Below are 27,444 nucleotides of genomic sequence, written 5' to 3' on the forward strand. Positions count from 1 at the left end.
ACAGCTATGTTTGGACCTATATTACAATAGATCAGTCCTTTGTACAGCTGTTTTTACATACAGCAATTAAACAGCGATCTAAATCTGTGTTGTAACTCTTGGGTATGTTCTTCTGCCTACCTCACATCATTATAAATGTTGCATTCTCAAACATTGTGCATAGGGACTATTATCAGTAATAAAGTTGGTGACCGCTGGAAGCATCCAAAACTGTATTCTTAAACTTTTTTACGATATAAGGATTTCTTAACAGAGCCATCCAAAAGTTTAGTAACTAAAATTTACAAATAGTCAGTAGTAAACTAAACTTTAAGGTAAAAGACAAACCCAAATTATTATGTTTCAGATAAGCCAAAGAATTCCAAATCAGTCATTCAGAGTAACCGGCAATTATCCAAAAGCTATCTCCACATATCCATATATTGTATATATATTTTTTGCTGTTACAAATAATATTGATAAAAAATCATGTAACGAAATCTGCATATATAGAGGTAAAAGTTGCCCTATTGTGATACCACAAAGACTCCTGTGTACCATATCGTTTATAGGTAGGTACTAGGCTATTTGGCCCAAGGGCCTATGTAAGCCTAGCCAGCAAGTTTCCATAGCTTACGTCACCCAAGAAAGTTATCTTCCTGTGCCACTGTCTAGCAGAGAGACAGAAGTGATCCCCGGGGTGTATTTCCTATTTCCCATCCACTCATCAAGATTTTTCTTGAAGAGTGCTAATGAAGAACTTTGCTTGACATAGATGGGTAGCTTGTTCCAGAGTATAGGAAGTCTCTGTGACAGGAATCTATCCCTCCAGTGTGTCCTGTTTATTGTGGTGACAAGGTTTAGGTCCCTAGAAGCGTGTAGCTCGGAGGGATTGGGATTTCTTTAGGTGTAGCATGTCCAACAGCTCTGGGTGTGACATAGCTTTATATGTTAGGCAGAGATCACCTCGAAGTAGGCAATATGCTATGGAGTAAAGCTGGAGTTTTTTGAGGCGGTCAGTGTAGGGCATTTGTTTGAGGCCAGTAATCCTCTCTGTGAGGTACTTCTGTGGCCTTTCCAGCTGCTGCAGATGTCTTGAGGTACATTCCAAAAGGGGCATTGTACTCTATAATGGGTCTAATGAGTGACGAGTAGAGGGGAACAATGACCTCTTTTTTCCTGGATGGAGAACCCTTTTATGATTAGGTGTGCCACGTAGAAGGACTTCCTGACTACTGTGGCGATGTGACTATCAAAGGAGTGACTGGGTCTCAAGGTCTCTTATCACACATTTGGTGTTGAGTATTCTATAAGCCTTCAATAGCCAAAGATGCCAAATGGGAATATAATTTAAAAAAATCCTTTCTAATGTCTTTAAAAGCAGCAACAATATTAGGTGAATGAGAGTAGCTTGGTGGTGGCTTGTGTGAAATAAAAGTATATTTTATACTTTCATGCTGTTTTTTTGTAATCGATATGTGCAGCAGTCCTTTCCAGCCGTTTTCCATGAACTTGTTGAATGCTGTTTGTTTTGTGTTAGTTGACTGTAAACACCTACCAATCAAAATGAAAAACATTAATTTTCAGGACCTTCCATAAAATCTCCATCAAAAACTGATTAAACTCGTGTTGATAAAGAACATTTTTCCAACCAAAATTTTATAGCTCTTAACTGACCTCATGAGTAGTGTGTGTATAAACTGACCAAATGTGATGTACATGCGTGGTAGTCTCAACATGAATTTGTTCCATAAGGCTCAAAAACTGAGTTGTGTCCTTGGTCCATGCTTGTACACCCATGAATAAAGGTTTTAAATAAAATTATAGCACCTGAGACGGGTTCTGTCAAGGATCCCTGACGCGAGGCAGTAGGACACCCAGGGGTAGGAATTACTGACTTGTGGCTTTTTGGTAGTGAATAAAACCTTTGACAGACTTGAGAGTAAGTTGTCTTCTCATTTTATCTGTAATAACTTGTTTGGCCATATCATGATCCCTCTCCAAACAAAATTAGAAACCACTTAAAGTTGCTAGATTTGCAGCAAACCAAACCTTTAAATCACACCATTGCCTCTCCCTTAACTCCTTAAATTGGTTAGAATTTCTTCAACTACGACTCGCACAGCTGCAGGTCATACATTCCATTCTGTATAAGCCCTCCTCCTGTCCAGATATCTCTACTCTTGCTTCTCCGTACATTCCTCCCAGGACTCTCAGCACTGACCTAAATTTGCTGCAATTCTGCAAGCGACAAAGCACAATAGGAATAAGCTGCTGCACAGCTACTGCCCCTCCCTCTCCTGGAACAAACGTCCCCAAATTTTAGAAATGTAAATCACCTCCAGCAATTCAAAACTGCTCTCAAAAACTTTATAACTGGCACATGGACTTGTCACTGCAAACACCCTCCATGAACTTACCTAATGCCCCTTCACCAACTCTTAATGTCACTTTATGACCTCTCTACAAAGCCTCCCCCAGTAATTCATGTTTATCTTGCTAACTCTTCTTTATATGCTCACCTATTATTCAATTTAAATTGCCTTGTAAGGCCACAAATACAGCTTTGATGGGGTCCAGTAATTATCCAGTGTGTCTGAAATGTGATGTATCATGGCCATTGGAACAGTCATTCAACTGTAATCTCCACACAGGCTTCGTGCTGTGCGACTGGAGGTTAGCAGTGGACATCTCTTTGCACAAGGGCGGACCATCAGCAGATCCCGATAACTACCTATTAGTCTGACTAGTGTAATCTGTAAAGAAATGAAAGGAATTGTCATAGAAATGATTAACTTCATGCTTACTGAACCTGTCAGACTTCTTTGAGTAGGACATCAATGCAGTTGATGAGGGGAAAATGGTGCATACTGCCTACTTTGACCTAGTTGAGGCATTTGTTACAGTACCCCACTCAGACATTGTAAACAAACTCAGAGTCAGGCTTAAACCCTTATGTAACTTGCTGGATAGCCAGCTGGATGACAGACGGATCCAGGGAATCTGGGTTGGAAAAAAACAGGCCTAGAACGAGGCCATTCACTAGTGGAGCCCCCCCCCCCCCCGGGGGGGGGGCTCTGTGTTGGTCAGCTCCTCTCTGGCACCTATTTTTTGGAAGTCAAGGTCCTCTGGGTTTTTGCAGATTGCAAACTAGGAGGAATCATAGAAACCCCTCAGTATACTAACATTACACAGGAAGGTCTAACGAAGACGAATGACCACAACTTAAAACTCAATGCCAAGAAATGCATAATAGCACCTGTTGGGTAGTCAGCCACCCATGGAAACTTCCTCCTTCATAAAACACCCTAAAAGTACATACAGTATCAGGGATAGGGGGACTCGTGTAGATAGCAACCTGGCTTTTGACTGACATGTATAGAAGGTAGTAAGAAAATCATTCTCTGTCACTCAACTTGTAAGCCAGAGCATAGCATCAAGGTCCAGGTAATTCGTCCTGCCACTGTAGTCCATTCTCATCAGACTCATCATAGAGTAAAATGCCTCTTTCAGTATGTACCTGACCAGGCATATATGACAACTGAAACCTCCACAGAGGTTTCTCACAAAACGAATACAAGGCATAAACACAGTGTCCTATACAGATTGCTTTTTTCTGCAATTTATATTGAATACGTTTGCTACAGTCTACTGAGAGGTGATTTTGTGCCTGCATAGAAGGCATGTCCGCAAAACGAACAGCAGCAGAACTACAAGGTCTAAGGATTCAAACTTTGCGTGAGAGTTGCATATCTGTCCGTCTAACATGTCCTGATTGTCTTGGAGAATTCCCATTCCCATCGATGTGAAGCAAAGCCCCTTCCCTAAATCTGTACAAGTGCAGCCGGGGTCAATGGATGGGAAGTAAAAAAAAAAATCACCCCTGGTCTGACACCTATGTCTCTGATGGACAGAAAGCAGCCATTAAATCATGCACTAACTAACATACACTCCCAAAAGTAACCTATATGCCACAAGAACTTGTGATATCAATTTGGGTTGCATGGCTAGGCTTTTAAAGGCCCCAGTGGTTGTTAGCCTACTATTCACCTATAAACCTATAACTGAGAGCAGTTTTAGAGAGTTTGTTGTAAAGTCTTTAAAAGCAGCAACTGTATCAGGAGAACAAGAATGCTTGGTGGTGGCTTGTGTGAAATAAAAGTATATATTATACTTTCATGACTAGTAGTGCTGTTTTCATGGTTTGGTGTAATTTGATATGTGCACCGGTCCTTTTCTGTTTACTTGTGGAATAATATCTGTTTTGTATTGGTTGACTAGATGATTACTGGGCTAAAAATCTTTGCCAAATGTTATATGATTACCACTCCAGAGGATTTACCTTTTTTTCGTTCAGGAGCTGCTAGTGGATAAAGGTAACGTTGCATGTTTTCAGGGAGTTGGATCTGCTGGAAATGAGTTTACTTGGGGCTGACTGACACAAGTGCAGTGGATGTTATGCCATCTCATTCACGTGATAGTGTTGCTGCTTTTAAAGACCCTAGAAAGACTTCTTTAAAACTGTGCTCAGTTGTTTGCCTTCTTCGGCTGTCGAAGGCTTATAAAATACCAAGGGGTCTTAGAGTTGTCTTGAAGTCTTTTTTTTTCAGCCTGGAATTGGTGATGAAGATGGAAAATTCTTATCCAAGTGGTGTTTTTTACAGAAGGTGTCATCCGGATTGTTCTTGAACAGCCTGATTCACTATTGTGAACAGGTATCAATTTAATTTAAATGTAATTGTGAATAGTAAAGTGGATGTGAATAATTTAAAAAATCAATAAAGATCTAAACAGCTGTTTGAGGGATATGTTGATCAGTTGAAAAATCTGAATATGGAACTGGGGAAAAAGAGAAGTTCAAAAGGGATGGTAAGACTGAAATAAACAATGCTTTTGTTAGACAAAGAACAAGATGTTCTGTCAGGTTTTCTGATTCTGACAGTTAACCTCTGTCTAGAGGACTTGGATCCAAAATAAAGTAAAACTACTAGGCCAGTTCTTAAGAACTCTTGTTTTATCAGATTCTTATGCCTTGTCTAATACTGAAATGGATGTGGAAAGTTAAGGTCTATAACCAAAAAAAAAAAAAAAACTTTTTTTTCAGCAGAAGTAAAGTCTCACTATAGAACAGGTGGTGGGTAAACATCATAAAACAAGTGGAGGAAGCACTGGTGATATTCATATTCTGAACATCCTGAATCAACCAGACAGTTTGATTAACTTGTCTGATTTTAATGTAGATGATGGTAGTAGAAGTACGTTGAATAAAGGTTTATATTTTATTCGTAGTACTTGTTTCTCTGGTACAGATTGTGAATGATAAAACATTTTCTAGAACTAAAATTATAAATATTGGTGTTCTAGACAAAGTGGAAAGGTTATTGAGAATTATGATGATTTTTTTTTTTTTGTAAAATCTTCATTTCAACCTCCATATCACCCCGCAGTTAAGAATGTTATGACCAGTGTAGTATTTTTTATAATTGTGCACATAATTTAACTCTGGATGAGATGAGGGTTTACTTGATTTGAGGCAAAGAACTGTTCTTGTTACTTCTGCTGACAAAGGTAGAGCTGTTGTGTTGTGGTCTAGAGAAGATTGTAATATAGAGACTTACGGGCAGTTAAATGTAATGCTATGCACACCTGTTTAGAAAAAGACCATACTGCATTATTTTAGCATAAAATTTGACCATACAATCCAAAAATAAATTACTCAAGTTATTACTTATTGAATGAGAGAAGTTACTGTTAAGTCTCCTAACCGTCAGAGGTTTTATTTACTACCCAAATGTCGGTAGTTCCTGGGCGTCTTATTGTGTCGCATCAGGAATCCTTCTCAGAACCCGTCTGAGATGTTAGAATTTTATTTAAAGCCTTTTATTGTTTGATGTTCAAGCACTGAGCCGTATGGAACAACTTCACATTGAAGAAGAAAAAACTTTTGTTTACATTAGATGTGGTCAAGTTTATACACTTAGATTTCTCATGGGGTTGGATTAAGGGTTATAACATTTGATCTGATTATGTCAATCTTCATTCATTCTTGACAGATGGGGTTCAGTTCCGACGTTTTGAAACTGACTCTGCCATTATACAGCTCATACCAGCCAAAAACTCTCGAGCTAAGGTTCTGCCCACAGTACCACTCTCTCTCCATTACCTTGGATCTTGTTTGCCACTCTGAAAATTAGACGCACTAGCCAATACTCTGTGCCTCTTATTGTTTTCTGTAGCGATTTTGCCAATTTGCTATATTATTATTATTATTCATACCCTTCTCTCTTTTTTTTCTAGTGTGTAAGCACTTTCTGTATTATTCTACCCATCCCTTTTACCAAACTGTATTTCGTGTTACCATCGTTGATAACTTGCTTTCCTCCCCTTTCACCTTTTGTAACCTTTGGATACCATTGTTGGTATTTTCCTTTTCCCTTTCCTTGCCTTTTAGGTAATTGTTGTATGCCATTCTTGGTAGATATTTACTTCCAAAACCTTTTCTTTTCTACTTTCCTCATACTATTTTGTGTGTGTGTGTGTGTGTGTGTGTGTGTGTGTGTGTGTGTGTGTGTGTGTGTGTGTGTGTGTGTGTGTGTGTGATAACTAGAAACAGAATGGAACATCCAAATTCAAACGGTGTCAGGACTGTGGCACAAAGAGGCCCAATTCAGATGGGCATCTTTCCTGCTTGTCCTGATGTCCTTCATGGATGCATCTGCAGTCATAACAACTGGGTTGTCCTGTAGTCAGGCAGCCCTTCGGTCGGCCGGATTCCAAAGTCCGGGTCCGGCTTCGGCTGATGTCGCACTTCACCCGACGTCATCTCTGCTGGTCTTCGGGTATAAAGGCATCAGCCGACGCCATTTTCTTCAGTCTTTCTTGCCGTGGCGCCAAGCAGAAGCTGTTCGCAAGTGCCGGTCGGTCAGATCCAGAGATTACTACTACCGAATACTCCTTCAAGACTTCTAAAAGCTAAGTACCCGTTGGGGACTCTTTCTTGCCTCAGCCGATGTCAGAAAAAGTCAATAACTGTTTAACTTGTGGGAAACAAATACCTCATAAAGATTTCCACTCTTACTGTTTGCCTTGTTTAGGCCCAGACCACGTAGCAGCCTGTTCGGCCTGTGCTTCTTTCAACCGACGAACGCTTAGACGTCGGTCGGAGTTTGCTGAACAGTTTTTCGGCTCTGAATTTGCGTACATTATGCCATCGGATCCTCCGACTACCCAAATTATTAAAAAACGCAAAGAAAAAGACCGACACTCGCGGTCCGCGGTTTCGGCCGAAACCATGGTTAAGCAAACGCATGAGTGTCTCGGTTTCGGCCGAAACCAAGAAAACTGATCAGAGTACAGCCGAATCAATGACTACTACTGAGGTTCCGTTTACCTTACTTGAATCGGCCTCAGAAATTTTACCCACTACAGTGGTTACTAGTGACTTATCAGACACCATCCCTTTGGATGTCTCTACCCCAGCACGTGGTGCTGCTAGGCCTCCTGCAGCCATGTCTATTAAGGCCTTCGCCAGGGCTAAAGCAGCCAAATCTACTAAGTCAGTGCCTGTTAAACCCTCCTCAACCAGGCCCACTTCTAGTTCACAAATGCTTACTCTGGCAGAAGATTTAATATCCTTAATTAGGGGATCTCAATCTCACCCAGACAGGGCCTCTCAGCCACCAGAAAAGAGACCTAGAGCAGAGCCCCTCGAGCCTGTGTCCTCTGATGATTCTGCGGAAGACTCAGATATTACAGACCAGCCAGAGGCTCCTTTCTCCAATTTTGAGGACTCAGATGCTGAAGAATCCATTCCAGCTGCTTCCCCACCAGAAGAATTCTCCTTTGGGGAAACCTTACATGCCATGAGAGAACAATTCCAATGGCAGGAACAGGATTTTTCAGATTCCAGAAAAAGACTTAGGACTTTTCTGCACCTACCACAACACAGGCCCTTAGCTATACCTCCTGTCCTCTCTGTTGTGGACGATGCATTTAATGATGTTTGCACTGCACCAGATTCTTTACCTCCAGCATCTGCCAAACCAGATAGATTTTACAGGGTGCCAGACACTCATCATCACCTATACAAGGCCCCTCTTGCAGACCCCGAAACTATATCCCAGGGCCCTAAGGCAGTAGCCTCAACCACAGCAAAACCCTATTCCTTCTGAAAGGGAAGCCAGGTCTTTAGACAGATGGGGCAAAAGGTTTATACCTCTGCTACTCTCTCAGCTAGAGCTTTAAACTGTCAGTTTCACATGATACAATACCAAGAGTTTATGCTTGATCAGTTAACTAAAAGCTATCCTCTGATGACTCTATAGATAAGAAAAATCATTAGAAATGGTAAATAACATACAACAGGTTAGTAACCATTCCTTAAAATGTGGCTATGATGCACTGGAGGCTTCATTTAGATCAGCCATGACTGGCACAGTGATAAGAAGGCATGCATGGCTGAAGGAACAAGTTTTACCGGATCATGTTAAAGCTAAGTTATTAGATGCTCCTATGGATAAGACCAGTTTGTTTGGTACACCTGCCCAGCAAGTAATGAAGAAAATGGAAGAAAAGGCAAAATCTGTACAAACGGTTAAAGATTTCTTGCAGGTTCAGCCCCCAAGGTTTAGCAGGAACTGGCCTGCCAAAAATTGGTCCTTTCCTGACTCCACAAGATCCCAAAGGGGCAGAAATAGACGTTCCAGAGGCAGAAATCAATCCAGAGGGGGTGCCTACAGAGGACGACAGTGGCAAGGTAATAACAGAGCCACAGGTACAGCCACTACCACTACAACAGGGCAATCACAGTGACTTGATTCTAACTCCGCCTACCAGGGAACAAATAGCAGTACCCTTAGGCGGAAAATTAACCTTATTTTCAAAGAACTGGCACTATATCACAAAAGACAAGTGGATTTTGCAAACCATAGACCAAGGTTACCGGTTCCACTTCCACACTATACCAGTCAAAAGAGGAATGCCAAACCTACCTCCAAATCAAAAAACAGAAGCTCTACAGCAGATAATGCAATTAACAAAGATGAGAGCTGTGGAAAGAGTACCAATAACAGAACAAGGCAAAGGATTCTACTCCAGACTATTCCTAGTTCCAAGAAAGGAAAAAAGTTGGAGACCTATTCTCGATCTGTCCATCTTAAACACATACATCATTGTCCCAAAATTCAAGATGCTGACCCTACAGCAACTTCTTCCCATGCTGGGCAAGGAGTGTTGGCTGGTAACTCTAGATCTCAAGGAGGCATACCTGCACGTCCCCATTCGACCAATTTGCAGAAGATACCTCAGATTTCTTGCAGGATCAGAGCACTATCAATTCTCAGCATTGCCCTTTGGCTTATCTACTGCGCCCAGAGTATTCACAAAATGCCTGGCATCAGTAATCGGCCACTGCAGACTACAGGGAATCCAAATTTACCCATACCTGGACGACTGCCTGCTACAAGGGGACAACAAAAGCAAGCTGACAACAGATTTACAAAGGGTCATTTACTTGCTACAAGCATTGGGATACACAGTCAATTTGCAAAAATCAAGGCTGATTCCATCCCAAACAAGGACATTCTTGGGCGCAGAATTGGACACAGTAAAACAAATGGCATTCCTAACTGCAGAAAAACAAAAAGATCTCCCTCTTTACTTCTTGGCACTAACAAACCACAGCAAGCTAACAGCAAGAAAAGTTCTGCAGGCCTTGGGTTTCATGGCATCATGCATAATCTTGGTTCCACATGCCAGACTACATATGAGAAAACTACAGTGGTACCTAAAGAATTTATGGTCCCAACACAGGCACAGCCTAGAAGCAGAAATTCCACTAATTCCATGCCTAAAACAGGAGTTCCTATGGTGGGCTCAAGCATGCCAGTCAAACCCAGGCTTACCCTTTCACAAATATCAAGCAAGCCAAACCATCACAACAGGCGCCTCAGACCTAGGATGGGGGCTCACATGCTGGACAAATGCGTGCAAGGATTGTGGGCAGGACCAACTTCACCTGCACATCAACCTAAAAGAAATGCTGGCAGTAAAACTGGCAATCCAAAAATTCAGACCATTTCTCAAAGAAGGCCATTTGATGATAAGGACAGACAACACCACAGTCATGTGGTACATCAACAAACAGGGAAGCACTCATTCATACCCCCTATGCAGAATGACTTTGGACCTTTGGAACCTGGCACTCAGCTACAACATCCAGTTACAGGCAATGTTTGTACCGGGAAAGGAGAACACTCTAGCAGACATGTTAAGCAGAACCACCTCGGATGCTCACGAATGGATGCTACACCCGGACATCTTCAAGACCATCGCAAAGAAATGGGGAATGCCACAGATAGATCTATTCGCTTCCCCTCTCAACCACCAGCTCAAAAAATTCTGCACAAGGACATTCCATCCACTTGCATCGAAAGTGGATTCCCTCTCCTTCAGCTGGAAAGGCCTGACAGCATATGCATTCCCACCTCTTCCCTTGATACACAAGATATTACTAAAAATCAAGGAGGAACGTCCAAGGATAATCCTGATAGCTCCAAACTGGCCAAGACAACACTGGTACCCATTGCTGAGGAGCATGTCTCGGGACAAAATGTGGTCAATACCCTGATGCCTTTGATGTTAACTCAGAACAACTACAGCATCATGCATCCAAACCTAAAACGTTGCAGCTGACTGCATGGCACATCACATAGCAGCAACTATTCCAGATCTCTCCCAAAGGGTGAAAGACATTATCCTTGAAGCCCGCAGACCTTCAACAAGAAGGAACTATGCAGGAAATGGAAAAGGTTTGTCATTTGGAGTGCTGAAAGAGGGAAGGATGTGTCGAATATAGATATGGCTAACATTCTGGAGTACTTGGCAGAGCTTCTACATACAGGCCTGTCCTATTCCTCCATCAAGATACATGCATCAGCTATTTCAGCAGAATACAGCTTTGATCCACCTGTCTTCTCACATCCTCTACTCAGGCAGTTCCTCAGAGGGATCAAGAATGTAAAACCTCCTAGGAAACCACCACTGCCAGCTTGGGATTTGAACTTTGTGCTAGAAAAGTTGACACTCGCACCTTTTGAACCAGCAGCAACAGCAGACCTACAGCATCTTTCATGGAAAACTGCTTTCCTACTGGCAATAACCTCAGCAAGGAGGGTTTCTGAACTTCAGGCCCTAATGGCAGTACAACCCTTCCTAATCTTCCACCAAGACAGAGTGTCCATGAGGACTAATCCTACATTTATGCCTAAGGTGGTATCCAGAGTGTCCTTAAACCAGGCAATCCACCTACCTACCTTCTTCCCAACCCACAAAACAGAGGGAAAGAATGCTGCATACCTTGGATGTACACAGACAGCTACGCTACTACCTGGACAGAACAAAAGTAACAGAAAAACTGAACAGCTTTTTGTAGCCTATGCAACAGGAAGGGAAGGAAAAGCAATTTCCAAACAGACAATCTCCAAATGGATAGGAAATTGCATACGATTCTGTTACTCTTTCCATGGAAAACCAATTCCACAGAACATACGACCTCATTCTACAAGAGCAACAGCCACTACCACAGCCTTCTTACGAGGAGTGGCAACCAAGGACATTATTGAGGCGGCTACTTGGACCTCCGTGCATACATTTGCCAAGCATTATAATTTACCTCTGTATTCTAGATCCCGAGCAGGGTTTGCCACTGCTGTACTGCAAGGGATCCTAACCACACCATAATCTATTCTTCCTCCTCCCCTAGTTGGCTATGGTATTCTACCCAGTTGTTATGACTGCAGATGCATCCATGAAGGACATAGTACAGTTTTGTACCTACCATAAATGTAGATGTCCGAACTGGATAGCATCTGCAGTCAGGATTACCTCCCTCCTTCCCCTCTGTGGTACTCCTAGGGTATTTACCCTCCTAATTAGCTAGCTGGTGGGGGGGAGTCTCTTATGGTGTATTTGTTTGTATATATGTACATACATGCTTATTTTTTGTGTTTGCCTTCTATCCTTTGGAAACATTGGCATTTTTACCCAAAATTTAGACTTCCAAGAGGGCAACTGGCATCTGGGGCAAGAAACACTGAAGAAAATGGCGTTGGCTGATGCCTTTATACCCGAAGACCAGCAGAGATGACGTCGGGTGAAGTGCGACATCTGCCGAAGCCGGACCCGGACTTTGGAATCCGGCCGACCGAAGGGCTGCCTGACGACAGGACAACCCAGTAGTTATGACTGCAGATGCTATCCAGTTCGGACATCTACATTTATGGTAGGTACAAAACTGTACTTTTGGGTGTGACCCATCTAGACATCACATTTAAGATTTCAAGGTTTTAGTTGCCCATACACTACAAGCGAGACTAAATAAGCTTATTTTGAAAGACTTGTTAAAGTGCTCCTTCGAAGAACTCCTCAGCCTGCGACATCTAAATTGTCAAAACCAGATTCAAAGAGGAGGAGACATTCTGTGCCAACTTCACCATTGGCACAAGATGTAAAATCACACAAGTCGCCGGTTCAGTTTGTGTCTTCGGAACCAAGGGCAAAAGTGCCTAAAATGAAAGATTACCTTCGGTCCTGACAGTTTAGTCTCCATTGGTACCAATGGTTACTGCACTGATACGGACTACTTTGGCACCGACCACTGATTTGGCACCAATGACCTCTTTGGCACCAGTAATATCTTCTGCACCAGCTTCACTCACCTCTCATTCGGTTCTGACTTCCCCCTCGGCACAGCATCCAACATTGCTGAAAGTCGAGACATTTATATGTCCCAGGACTAAGTATTCTCCCTCTGTGGACCCATTCTTTGGTCAACACCTCAGCTCCTTCATTGATAGGTCAGAGTCACCCTCATAATGTTTATCTGTTCTTCCAGAAGGTGGTCTGAAGCGGACATAGATTGATGGATCAGCTTTTGGAGGTCAGGGGTCTCCCCGCACCTATGGAGACCTCTCCTTTCTGGAGCTGAGGCTTACTCTCCAAGGACTCCACCGGATTATCCTCCTTCAACCTCCTTCCAAGACTTGGAGCCCTCCACCGATGTTCCTGGTACCAGCTGCCTTGGTGCCGACAGTGGACCTTACCTTGTCACTGGGATCATCTCTGTTGTCTTCAGCAGCATTGGATCCGTTGCACATCCGGGACCGTGGTTTGCCTGTCTGTTTTGAGACGTCCTCTGTATGGTTCCAGTTCTTTCTATGGAGCAGTCTTTGGCTCTTGAGACCGTGGCGGTTCCGAACCCTCCCCCGGCTCCTGGTCTGGATAGGAGCTCGTCTGAGTAGGATGTGACCCCCATTTCTGAGATGGCCTTTCTTGGGTCCGGGCTCCCATTCCTATTCAGGTGGGCCCACTTTCCAGATCATGGAGAGCGCTTTAGCCTCAGCAGGCTCCCAGGTGGCTCCTTCTACGTTGGAGTGTCACATTTGTGACAGCTGCGAACCAGAGGATACATAATCTGTCACGTCTGGACAGAGGGCACATGTGGACATCCCTGTTCAGGGTCCCTCGTGTTTGGAGCCTTCGCCAGAAATTCACACTGAGGAGCTACCCCGTAAGAGTACTTGCAAGGGGAAGCATCTAGATTCTTGTGAAGAATGTCATGGAAGACTCAGGTTGCGATGAAGGGGAGGGTTCCCCCTGGTCAGTCCCCAGGAACATGTCTCCTTCTGAGACGTCATAGAAATCCTGAAACAGAGGGGTGATTGGAAATCCTCAAACCCATCCTCTGAGGAATCTGTGCTCTTACAAGCTTTTTGTGCCTGTCTATCTACTTCCTGGTTGACCCCACTTGCTGACTAATTAAGCTGATTGTTTAGGCGTGGAAGGCCCCAGATTCCATAGAACCCATTCCCTGGAGACCAGATAAAATTTTGACGGTCCCAGAAGATCAGCCTCATTGGACAATTGGTCTAGCAGCAGATGCCATGGTGTTTGTGGTGGCTACCAAAAAGGAACTCGCCTTACCTCGTCATTGGGAGAGTTCTACTGTCCATCCTCCTAACTGCAATTCTGGGTCGATGGACAGGTTCAGAAAGCGGGTTTTTTTGTCCTCTGCCTTCGCTATTAGGTCCTTGAATTTCTTGGCACATTTTACTAGACCTCCAAAGGGATCTGATTAACTGAGCTTTCAGATGCCCTTGCAGGAGCTGTGTCTGACTGGGTATGGGATAAGGTTGCCTTGCAGCTTGGCACCCTGGAGTCCGTCTCGAACTCTTCTATGTGGCTCATTGGTCATGCACCTGAAGGAACGTCTAGGGCAGAGGGTACAGGCATTGCCATAAGGTGCCACATCTAGATGCGCTTGTGTGACTTCCCAGAGCCTTTCAAGTCTTCCTTCATCAATGCTCCTGTTGATGGTAGTTCCTCTTTGTTTGGCCTCAAGGTTAGAGACACATTAGCTAGGTATGAAAAGGATGGAAAGACCCTTTCTGCTGTAGTCATTTGTTTTTCCTCTCCTCAACGATCATATTCTAGAAATCAGAGGAGTAGGAAAATGTAGATCAAGAAATCCCAAGGGCCTTTTCGTCAGTGAGTACTGACCCCGGGGCAGAGGGGGGAGCTACACTGGAAGATGCCCTCCCAGTGGCAGAGGGGTCCGTGTAATCAGGGCTCCAGCGATTTCTATTGCGGATAACCCTACCAGTGCTCCTGAATGGAGGCCTGATTTGCTTACATCTGGAAGCAGACAGGGGAAGATTTTCACCGCACCAAACAGAGCCTGCCTCACGATAACTTCAGATACTTGGGAGCAGAGAATTATCACCAGAGGCAGAGAATTATCACCAGAGGTTACCACTTTCCCTTCAGTCTCTTACCAAAGTTCCAAAAGTGAATCCCCGGTGTTCCACTCAGAGGGATCTAGCAGCAGTAGAAATTCAAAAACTGCTCCAAAATGAGTCCTCCAAGAAGTCCCACCAGACTAAATACGATCCGGATTTTGCTCAAGATTCTTTAGTGCCAAAAAAGATAGGCGACTGGAGCAATTGGATGTGCTTTGTAGATCTTCAGGATGCGTATTACCACATAAAGATAGACGAACACTCCACTTCTGACTAAGAGCCAGTCATTACCAATTCCGAGCACTGCCCTTCGGTCTCACCGCAACCCACAGGGTGTTCACCAAAGGCACGGCAGTGGTAACAGCTCACTTGAGATTCTCAGTGTTTCCATACCTGGACGACTGTCTCCTCACTCCCCCCTTCAGGCATCTACTGCTTTACACCACAGACTTTGTGCTGTATCTCACCGAGGAATTAGGCATTTCAATCAACAAGGAAAAGTCACAGTTGTGTCCTACACAAGACCTAGAGTTCATAGGAGCAAGACTAAATGCAGTTGCTTATGTAGCCTGTCTTCCCCCTCCACAGGCAGATAAAGCTAAGGTTGCAAGTTCAAGCAATTATTTCCCAAAACAAAGTTGCTGGCTCGCCTGGTACTTCAAACTGTGGGAACCATGGCAGCAACTGTAACCTTAGTACGCCTAGCACGATACTACACGAAGTGCTTCAATGACTCTTGGCATCCCAGTGTTCGATTTTAACTCGCCTGATGTCTCCTCAAAAGTATTTATCCTGTTGGATGAAATCAGAAGAAAATCTATGGGGTCGCACCTTTTCTCCCTCACTGCCCAAAGCCATAGTGACCACGGATGCTTCCCAGATGGGGTGGAGGGGGAGCATTATCTGGGAAGGACAGTCCAAAGCACTTGGTCCTCACAAGAGGCTAATTTGCACATCAGCATCTTAGAATTGATGGCAGTGCTTTTAGCATTGCAAGCATTCCAGTCTGCTCATCCTTCGGGGAAAGTTGTAGTCCAGTCAGACATGTCGGTAGTCTGGTACATTAACAAGCAGGGGCGAACCAGATCCTATCCAGTATGTCAGGAAGCCCTCCGCATTTGGCAATGGGCTATCACTTCCATCCACTTTCTGATAGCAATGCGTATCCCAGGAAACTGCATGATTGCTGACAAATTGAGCAGATGCATCCTCTTACCTCCCGAGTGGTCACTCAAACACAACATAGCGATGAAGATCTTTTGTTGTTGGGGCCAGGTTTGCTGTGACCTCTTCGCCTCTCCGATAAACAACAAATGCAGCAACTACTTTGCCCCAATTCCCCCTTACAGAGAGTCCCCGAGAGCACACTTCACGATTGGCCCCTGGGAATACTTTATGCCTTTCCCCCTACTCCACTGATTCCCCAGTTTTTGAGGAAAGGCCAAAGATTGATAAGCAAAGTAAATCTCATTGCACCTTATTGACCGCGTCAAGTCTAGCTCCCCTTTGTTTGGCCTTATCTGGTTTATCTCCCTTGGATTCTGGAATGAGCTGCGGTCCTGCTGTCTCACCCGTGAGCTTGGAACATCCTAATCTCCAAAATCTTAAGCTTGACTGCTTGGTATCTCCAATTCTAGTAATTGCGAGGCAGAATAACTTAGCCTGTCCAATACAGAAGATTTTTCTGGCTTCCCATAAATCGTCCACTAGGAAAATTTACTTTATTTTACATTTGTTGACCGGGCTAGTCTAACTGGATATATGTCCATTTTCAGTAGAGGCCCAGGGAGAAAAGCTCCAAGCATGAACAATAACAAAGTTAACAATATATAACAAAGACTTGTATAATAGTACAGAGGTAGCATTGGTTAAAAGAAAAAATATAGTATTAAAAATATTGACTATAGACATTATGCTAAAAGTTAAACTAAATAAAAAAAAGTATACTAAACACAAGTTTGGGTATGAGCAAAACAGAGTAAAGTCCTTATATTTTATCCTATTACTATGAGAAATAAAAGAGAAGTAACTAGATTTGTAGGTGTAGGTTAGGGGAGAGGGGAAAGGGTTATGAGCAGGAGGGGAAACATATTTCAGTCTGGGTTAGCACAAGGACAAAGCCACTGAGTTTTAAGATTTTCTTTAATATGTTTTTTGAATAGAGAAGTAGAAGCTAGGGTAGATAGTTCAGGAGGGAGCTGATACCAGATGTTCTTCATCTCACATTGCTGCAGTCCTTACTTATGGGTAGTCCGCGGTCCTCGGTCGGCCCGAATACCAAAGTATTAGGCTGACGTCGGTCATGGGCGCCTAGAACTGACATCAGAGCGTCAGGGTATAAAGGCGCATGACCGACGTCATATCCTCAGTCTTTTTTGCCGCATGGTCCGATGCAGAAGCAGCGTTGCAAGTGCCGTTCGGCGTTCTGAAATTTTTCGGTTTCGGACCGATACCAAGTTGGGCTAAGTACCCCGTTGGGGAATATTTTTGTTTTTTCTTGCCTCAGTTACTTACCGGATGTCAGAAAAAGTGAATAATTGTATTTCTTGTGGGAAACAGATACCGCATAGGGATTACCACTCGCTTTGTATTCCTTGTTTGGGACGAGCACGTAGTCGGTGTAGGTTTTGTGCTAGGTTTAATAAGCGCACTATAAAACGGAGGTTAGATTGCGCTAGGTTAGTCTTTGGCAAGAGGTGTAATTATAACATGCCGTCGGATGTTCCGACGCCGGCTTCTACTAAGAAGCGCAAAGACAAATCTTTAAAGCCTAGGCAGGAGGATTCGTCTGTTACGGACGCCGGATCTTTAGAAGCTACAGCTGAACAGCTGGATCCGGCTGAAGTTTCTGTTGAGTCCCAGGGGGAAACTTTGATTTTACAAGATGTGGCCTCTCAGGTTACTATTCTCCCTTCTATGCCTAAGGTGGTTAGGCCTTCTGTTACTGTTCCTAAGGCTCCTTCTAAGGGCAGGTCTGTCTTGCCTTCCTCTGGTGTCAGTTCTGGTTCTTCAGGGTCTGTGCCTAAAAAGCACATGCTTAAAATGGCAGAGGATTTGATTACTTTAATTAGAGGTTCTATGCCCCCTCCTGATAAGAGGCCCAGGATGGAGCCAGAGTTGGAAAGTTTGGAGCAGGCCTCAGATGATTCTGAGTCTTCTGCTGAAGACATTCAAGATTTTCCTCCTTATTCTGATTCTGATGCAGAGGATTCCACTCCTTCTGCTTCTCCTCCAGAGGATTTTTCATTTTCAGAAACTCTGCATTCCATGAGGGAGCATTTTAAGTGGGAAGGACAGGATTACTCTGATTCACGGAAGAGACTCAGGGAGTTCTTGTTTTTGCCACAGCATAGACCCTTAGCTATACCTCTGGTTTTGGATGTTGTTTCGGATGTTTTCTCGGAGGCTTCCCTTAATCCAGATTCTGTGCCTCCTGCTCCAGTTAAACCTGACAGGTATTATAGGGTGCCTGAGGCTCATAAATATCTGTATAAGAGTCCTAGGGCGGACCCAGAAACTATTAGTCAGGGGCCTAAGGGTGTTAGAGCCTCTGTTGTTAAGAATCCGGTTCCTCTGGATAAGGAAGCTAGAGCTTTGGATAGATGGGGTAAGAAAGTGTATACCTCTTCTACTTTAGCAATGAGAGCTTTGAACTGCCAGTTTCATATGTTGAAGTATCAGAATTTCCTTCTTTCTCAGCTAAGATCTAAAGTGGATGCTTTAGCAGAGGGCATAGAGTGTAAAGAATTGCAGGATTTAGTGCATGTTTCTGAACAGGTGGGAAAGCACTCTTTGCAATGTGGTTTTGATGCTTTACAGGCTTCTTCTAGGGTGGCTGCAATGGGTTCAGTTATTCGTAGGCACGCCTGGCTTAAGGAACAGAATTTGTCTGAGCATGTTAAGTCTAGAATTCTGGATGCCCCTTTACAGTCTGAAGTTTTGTTTGGTCCTCCTGTGGAGTCAGTTTTAAAGAAAATGGAAGACAAGGCTAAGTCTATGCAGACTGTTAAAGATTTTTTGCAGGTACAACCTCCAAAGTTTAGTAGAAATTGGCCTACTAAGGGGTGGACGTACCCTTCTTCTGATTCTCAGTCTAGGGGTAGATCTAGGCGTGGTAGGGGCAGAGCTCAGAGTACCTTCAGGCCGAGACAATGGAGTTCGCCTGCTCAATCTGCTGGTGAAGGCAGGGGCCAGTCCTTTCGTAAACAGGCCCAATGACCTGCGTTTTCAGCTGCCAGAGCCTTCTTGTCTGGCAGCACCTTTGGGAGGAAGGTTGGCACTCTTCAAGGAAAATTGGAGTTTAATTACCCAAGACAGATGGGTATTGGATATCATACACCAAGGTTACAAGTTTTATTTCCATACCTTGCCTCCTTTCAAAGGCATGCCAGACGTTCCAACTCAGCAAAGAATAGAGGCTCACAAACAAATTTCTCTGCTGCTTCAAATAGGGGCCATACAGCCGGTCCCTCTGCCAGAAGTGGGCCTAGGATTTTATTCTCGCCTGTTCCTAGTACCAAAGAAGGGGAACACGTGGAGACCAATTTTGGATTTATCTATCCTCAACACTTATCTGGACATTCCCAAGTTCAAAATGTTGACGTTACAGCAGCTTTTACCTCTGCTGGGCAAAGATCACTGGATGGTGACTCTGGATCTCAAGGAGGCTTACCTTCATGTTCCTATCAGGCTAAGTTGCAGGAAGTATCTGCGTTTTCGGGCTGGGACTTCTCATTATCAGTTCTCTGCATTGCCCTTTGGCTTATCTACCGCACCCAGAGTGTTCACGAAAGTTCTGGCTCCAGTGATAGCTTTCTTCAGGCTAAAAGGAATACAGATCTATCCTTATTTGGACGATTGCCTGATTCTGGCTCAAGGAAGGGACGAACTTCTTCATCATTTGCAATATGTGATAGCAGTGCTAAGATGCCTGGGGTATTCTGTGAACGAAATAAAGTCCAGTCTAGTACCCTCTCAGGACATGTGCTTTCTGGGTATGAGACTGAATACAGCATCCCAGATGGCCTTTTTGACCCCGGACAAACAAAAGAATCTTTCCCTTTACTTCCATCAATTGTCTCATCAGTCCAGGCTGACTGCAAGGACAGTCCTTCAAGCCTTGGGGTTCATGGCATCTTGTATTCTGGTGCTTCCCAATGCCAAACTGCATATGAGGAAGCTACAATGTTATCTCAAAGATGTATGGACACAGCACTGCCAAGATATGGACACTGTCATTCAGATAATACCTTGCATTCAAAAGGAATTTTTGTGGTGGGCTCAGGAATGTCACCTAAACAAGGGACTCTCTGTGACCCGGCCAGAGGCGAGTCAGATTCTAACGACAGATGCCTCAGACAAAGCTTGGGGAGCTCATCTAAATGGAAAGTGGATACAAGACACGTGGCCTGCCAGACTACAACATCTACATATCAACTTGAAGGAGATGTTAGCAGTCCAATTTGCATTAATAGCTTTCAAGGATTTACTTCTTCCAGGGCAGGTGTTGGTTCTAACAGACAACACAACTGTCATGTGGTACATCAACAAGCAAGGGGAACACATTCTTATCCTCTATGCAGGCAAGCAATGATTTTGTGGGAGACTGCTCTCAGTTTACAGCTAAATCTTCAGGCAAGGTTTCTGCCGGAGCACAGAACTCCTTAGCAGATGTGTTGAGCAGGCAATTATGGATCCCCACGAGTGGAAATTGGATCCTCATGTATTTCAGAAATTGACAGTGTCATGGGGAACTCCAGACATAGATCTGTTCGCTTCTCCACTAAACTACCAGCTGCCAAAGTTTTGCACAAAAGGTTTCATCCCACAGCTTGGAAAGTGGATGCTCTTTCTTTCAATTGGAGCAATCTTCATGTGTATGCCTTTCCACCTCTGCCTCTCCTCCCAAAGGTACTCCTAAAGGTCAGACAGGACAAGCCAAAGATGATTTTAATAGCTCCAGATTGGCCTCGACAGCACTGGTACCCATTACTGAGAAGTCTGGTACGGAGCCTCCATGGCCTTTGCCTTGATTCCACACCTGCTGTCTCAGGAGAACAGTCATTTACTCAATGTCAAACTTCACTCTCTTCACCTAACAGCCTGGCATATTCTGTTTTAAACCCTGGAGGGTCTCAGCTTCCACAGCAAGTTTTGAATGTTATTTTGGAGGCCAGAAGGCCTAGTACAAGGAAAGTGTACGCAGATAAATGGAAGAGATTTTTATTTTGGAGTGCAGCAAAGGAATTTGATGTTTCTAAGCCTAATTTAAGTGTGGCTCTTCAATATCTTGCTGAGTTACTGGACACAGGTTTGTCCTTCTCTTCTATTAAGGTTCATGCTGCAGCAATTTCTGCTCACTATGACTGTGACCCACCATTGTTTTCTCATCCTTTGTTTAAGCAATTCCTTAGAGGGGCAAAGAATATAAGACTCCCACGTAGAGCTCCTACTCCTGCTTGGGATCTCAATTTTGTGTTGGAGAAACTCACTCTACAACCTTTTGAGCCTGCAGCTACTGCCGAGTTGAAATATTTATCATGGAAGACTGCTTTTTTGTTGGCCATTACCTCTGCGAGAAGGGTTTCTGAATTACAGGCTCTTATGGCAGTTGAGCCTTTCTTAATTTTCCATAAGGACAGAGTATCTTTGCGTACTAATCCTTCCTTTATGCCTAAAGTGGTTTCTAGTGTGGCTTTAAACCAAACTATTCATTTGCCTACTTTTTATGCAAACCCCCAAAATAAAGGGGAGAAGATTTTGCACACTTTGGATATACACAGGCAGTTGCGATATTATTTGAGCAGAACTAAAGGGTTCAGGCAGTCTCAGCAGTTATTTGTTTCATTTGCTTTGGGTTCTCAGGGCAAGCCTGTTTCAAAACAAACTATTTCTAAGTGGATTGGGTTTTGTATTGCTTTCTGTTATTCCCATCATGGTAAGGAGATTCCAGCTGGGATTAGGCCTCATTCCACTAGGGCTACTGCCACTTCTACAGCTTTTTTAAGGGGGGGTGGCAACTAAAGATATTTTGGAGGCAGCCACTTGGAGTTCAGTGCATACTTTCTCTAAGCATTACCACCTTCCTCTTTACTCTAAATCTAGGGCTGGTTTTGCCACTGCAATTTTACAGGGCATTTTGGCAGCACCTAATGCTTTATAGTTTTGCCATCCTCCCTAACCTCTGCTTTGGGATTCTACCCAAGTGTAAGGACTGCAGCAATGTGAGATGAAGAACATAGTACAGTTTTGTACCTACCATAAATGTAGATGTTCGAAGATCTACATTGCTGCAGTCCAATTCCTCCTCCTTCCCCTCTGTAGTTAGAGGCGGTGGTGTGGTTTGGGTTGTAAATATTGTGGATATTGTATATATTGTACGTATGTTTAGTGCAAGGGTGGTTGGTTGTTTTTTTGCTGTCTTTTGGTTTTGGCCTTTCTTTTTAGGGTCTTCTGACATCTGGGGCAAGAAAAGACTGAGGATATGACGTCGGTCATGCGCATTTGTTCCCTGACGTCCTGATGTCAGTCTTAAGCGCCTTGACCGACGTCAGCCTAATACTTTGATATTCGGGCCGACCGAGGACAGCGGACTACCCAAGTGTAAGGACTGCAGCAATGTAGATCTTCGAACATCTACATTTATGGTAGGTACAAAACTGTACTTTTCAAAAATCCCAGAGAACCTTTCAAGACACAAGTGGTGAACCTTCCTCCAGGGGCAGAGGAGGAGGTAATAATGGAAGACGCCGGCCACGCGGCAGAGGGGATCCGCAAAACCAGGATGACTGAGAATCTTTCTTTGGTAAGTCCTTTCAGCACTCCTGAAAGGAGGCCCATCTGTCCCTCTCTGGAGGCATTTGGGGGTCGCTTATCTTTGTACCCAGACACCTGGCTAAAAAGAAGAGACTATTGGGCACAAAGTGTCATATCCAGAGGTTAATCTCTACCCTTTTCCGTGCCACCCCCACTAATGAAAAGGATTCCGGATGTTCCACCCAGTCACAGGAAACAAGCAACCATAGAAGTTCAGAAGTTGCTAGAAGAGAGTCATCCAACCAGTCCCAGCAGACCAGATAGGACCTGGGACTTCAAGTTTCTTTCTAGTTCCAAAGAAAACAGGGGACTGGAGACCCATACTGGATCTCAGGAGACTGAACAAATCTGTAAAAAAAGACAAAGTTCTGGATATTTACATTGCAAGTTGATGCTCCCTTTTCTGGGAAAGACAATTGGATGTGCTCTAGACTTCCAGAATATGTACTACCACATAAAATATGGACAGGCCATCCAGGAGTCATCTGCGCTTTCGGCTGGGAGCCAGTCATTACCAATTCCAAGCTCTGCCCTTTGATCTCATTATAGCCCCCAGAGTGTTCACCAAATGTATGGCAGTGGTTAAGGCTCACCTGAGGCGTTCAGGATTCTAAGTGTTTCCATATTTATAGTATTGGCTCCTAACCCCCAGCACCAAGCATCTACTTTCACAAGCAAGAGACACCACTTTGAATCTCTGTGCACATTTAGGAATTACAGTAAACTATGAAAAATCTGCCTTATTGCCCTCTCAACATATCTTTTTTATTGGTGCCGAGTTGCACTATTACGATGATAGTTAAATTTCCATCAGACAGGATACAGACATTTCGAGCACAGCTTTGAGACCTCCTCTTAAAGACAAAGACTCAAGCAAGGACAGTTCTCAAAGTATTGGGTACAGTGGCAGCAGTGATCAGTGTAATCCCCCTAGCTCGGATGCACATGAGTCTTACAGTGGCTGCTATTCACCTACTGGTCCATGCAGGAACTTCTGATGTCGCATCAAGTAATGCTAACAGAATTTTGCAGGAGAGACCTACATTGGTGGTTACACTCTGATCAAGTGTCTTTAGGTTATCCCTTCATTCTCCCATCCCCTCTAGCCACAGTGACCACGGATGCCTCCCAGATGGGAGGGGGGACATTATCATGGAAGGACAGCCCAAGGCACATGGCAGGATCATGAGGCCCATTTGCCAATGTTCTAGAGATGTGAGCGGTGCTTCTGCCATTGCAGGCATTCCAATGCAATCTTCCATTAGGAGCAATTGCAATCCAGACTGACAAAATGTCAGTTGTTTGCTATATAAGCAAACAAGGAGGAACCAAGTCTTACCCCCTTTATCGAGAGGCTCAGAGTATGGCAGTGGGCAACTTCCTCCCAATGCTTTCTCATAGCAACGCATATCCCAGGGAAATCCAACGTGATAGACAAACTCGGCAGAGAAATTCTAATGCCTCACAAGTGGGCAGAGAAATTCTAATGCCTCACAAGTGGTCCCTGAAACAAGAAGTGGCGGAAATGATTTTCCAAAAATGGGGCCAGCCTTGCTGCGATCTTTTTGCCATGACCATGAACACAAAATGCAGCAGCTACTTTGCCCTAATCCCCCCTCCGGGGGAATCTCCAAGGGATGCACTTGTACACGATTGGCCCCTGGGTCTCCTCTATGCTTTCTCCCCATTTCCATTGATACCCAAAGTTCTTCAGAAAGCCAGTGTTTTGAGAAGGACCTTAATCCCGATAGCCCCTTACTGGCCTCGCCAGATTTGGTTCTCCTTCCTACGGTCTCATCTTCAGGAAGAGACTTGGATTCTGGACCCAGTATCAGAGCTCCTGATTCATTCGTCGGGGGCTTTCCATCCATCCACCCCTTCAGACCCTCAAATTGACAGCTTGGCTGCTCCGATTCCAAGTATAGCCAGTCTGCAAAACTTTTCATCTGCAGCACAACATAGACACTGCACAATGGTATACACATTCAGTGGAACACATAAGAAGTTCCCTGATATTGAAGTCTCTGTATGTTTGCAGAAGTAAACGCGCTACTTTTTAACAATTTCCACATGGTACATAATCCTATGGTTTTTCACCAAGCATAAATTTTCTTTCCTTACATCTACAGTGATTTTTATACCCAGAAAGATACTGACTAATATTTCTAGCATGTCTACAAGTAAAAAAAAAAAGAGGTTATGTACCTACCATAACATTCCATGTGAGTTGTCCGTTTCGCCTTCATTCTTGCGAACCCCCTTCCTACCCCCAGCCGTGGCTTCTAGAGAATCAAGAGGTTATTGGCATCTGTTGTGCCTTGACCATCTTCTGGCCCTATAAATAATAGGGAGTTACATGAGAACATTCGTATACAAGCAAACAAGATCTGTGGAAGGCACCAGAGCATCATGGGATAGGGAATAAGCCACGAGCTGTTTGAAGACCTCGAGCTGTAGTAAACGGCCGAGTCGAACTGAGGATTGGTTCCGAACCTATCAGTACAGAATGAAGGCGAGATGGACAACTCACATGGAATGTTATGGTAGGTACATAACTTCTTTTTTTTTTTTTTTACTTGTAGACATGATAGAAATATTGGTCACTGTCTTTCTGGGTATAAAAGTCATTTTATATGTAAGGAAAGAAAATTTATGCTTGGTGAAAAAACATGGGATTGTGTACCATGTGGAAATCGTAGTTTTTGTGAAAGTGTTAAAAAGTAGTGTGTTTACTTCTGCAAACACACGGAGACTTGAATATCAGGGAACTTCTTTTGTGTTCCACTGAATTTGTATACCATTTTGCGGTGTCTTCTGTGTTGGACAAACGTCCTATTAATTCTAAACAGAAAAAATCATTACATCTAAGTGATCTTGGATGCAAGAGTGAGAATTGCATTGGTCAAACATAAAATAATGTATGTTCAAACAACCTGTAGGTTTACTGGTATTAATAAAATTATGCTGGACCTAATAAAATATGAAAACTTGGACAGTAAGGAGAAAATTTGGATAATTTGGGGAATTTTTCCCACTGGTTTAAATGATCTTTAACACTGTGTTGAAGCTATGTTTTGTAACTGTTCATATTTCTCATAATTTTTTTCTAATTAAGTACTTAGATGCAGTTCTGCAATGTTGTCACCAGATGGCAATATTTGCTTTGTTTTATATTTATTAACTTAATCAAAATCAGCAACGGTATATTTTTTATTATAGTATTTATGTTAATACATGTATTGCTTATAATTGAGAATTGTTTTTCTGTTTGGGAATATTTTCCTGTTTTTTTTTTCCATTTAAATACTGTGTATGCTGCTGTTTATACACTGAGGAAACCTCATTGTCGGGGGTGAAACCTGTTCTGTGTTTTTTGGCAGTGGCATGTGTGAAAGTATAAAACATGCTTTCTTGCTTACTGGTGCTGTTTTTCTCCAATTTGATATGTGCACCAGCCCTTTCCAGTATTTCCGTGCACTTGTTGTGGAGTGAGTGTTGACTCACCAAATGTCAGTTGCATTTCAGTGAACCACAAGAATTGGTTTTAATATGGGTACTACAGGGTGGCAAAGCCATGTCTTGTCACGTCATAATTGCTGAAATGAGGTGTGCTGGATAGTGATTGGCATTTCTTGAGCAGCCACTATCCAGGCAACTAAAGCACTGCACCCAGTATGTACACGAGGAAAGCCCATGTGAACGTCAGAGTCTAAATATCCATGGTTATTGAAGTTTGATTTCAGCAGAGCTATATTTACATAAAAAAATGTTTTTCTAGAAATTTTTATATAGCTCACGTTTGTGATTATCTTTTGCTGCAGGTTGGGGAGAGCGTGTTCCACACAGATCGCTGGGTTCCCCCAATTTCAGATGAGTTGTACAATCTTCGACCCAATGAAGAGCATGTGCATGAGAAGTTTGGCTTCCAGATGTATGTCTAGAGATTTTTGCAGACTTACAGAACCACTGTAAAGACTCATCAGCAAAGGCACTCTGTCCACTGTTCATGTTAATTTGTTTTCCAAAGTTAGCTTATGTTAATATTCATTAATAAACAATTTCCAATTTATTTAATTTTGCCTTTTGAGACCTTTTATTTATTTTTTGGTTTGCCTGCTTTTCATTTAGATATGAAGCTTTGGGGAGGATCTGCTAAGTTTGTATAAAGATCAGAAACCATTTTTCATACTTTGTGTGTTCAGAATATTAAGCTCATCTTATTTCTCATCTTGCATTTTACATTTTGTTTTCTGTAGAAAACTTTCTCAGCCAGAGGCCTTAAATATCAGATGTGACATCACAGAAGTAGATGCCAAAACACCACTGGTGAGACCTCTCTTAGAGTGTGATGTGCTCCTAACTCTAATAGAATGGTGTCTGTCAGTGAGACAGTTTCCAGTTTAACAGGTTATTTAGAGACTTGTATTAAGTTTGGCCAGTCCATCAGTGATGCCAAAATGTGTGTGGGGGAGGGTATTGTCAGTAGCCTAAACCAAAGTTGAGCTAAGTTATGTGCTATTTAGTGCTTCTATGACTTTCAGTGAAATCAACTAGGCTTAGTAAGTATGCTCTACATTTTATACTAAGCCAAATTGTTTGATGGATTGTAGTTACCCCATGTTCCTATGTGTGTGGTTCACGATGCATTCCATTCTCTTGCACGTGATGCTGGCGAGTTTGATAACTCTGTATTTGCTTCAGTCCTTGGTAGAGTTTCCCTCTTGGTTGGTAACCGCTATAGCTACTGTCAAGGCCTCTGGTATATATCCATTGGTAAGGTTGTATTCGAGTAGTTTAAGATGGTGGTATGAGAGGTGCTTCATACCGACAAGGAAGTGGGCCAGTATTGTCCATT

The 27,444-nt window shown here is 43.3% G+C and overlaps 1 protein-coding gene across 1 annotated transcript in view; it reads left to right on the plus strand.

The window, feature by feature from the left end:
- The window catches only part of NDUFA13 (NADH:ubiquinone oxidoreductase subunit A13), a 223,734-nt gene extending 197,071 nt beyond the window's left edge, over positions 1 to 26,663 (plus strand). Inside the window, exon 5 of the mRNA XM_044090650.1 lies at positions 26,411 to 26,663. Within this exon, the coding sequence (XP_043946585.1) occupies positions 26,411 to 26,530 (120 nt within the window). The 3' untranslated portion in view covers positions 26,531 to 26,663. The remainder of the gene's footprint in view (positions 1 to 26,410) is intronic.
- The last annotated feature ends 781 nt before the right edge of the window (positions 26,664 to 27,444 follow it).

The sequence above is a fragment of the Protopterus annectens genome, chromosome 13.part0, assembly GCF_019279795.1.
Source record: "Protopterus annectens isolate FY-2018-M chromosome 13.part0, PAN1.0, whole genome shotgun sequence".
Lineage (NCBI taxonomy): Eukaryota > Metazoa > Chordata > Ceratodontiformes > Protopteridae > Protopterus > Protopterus annectens.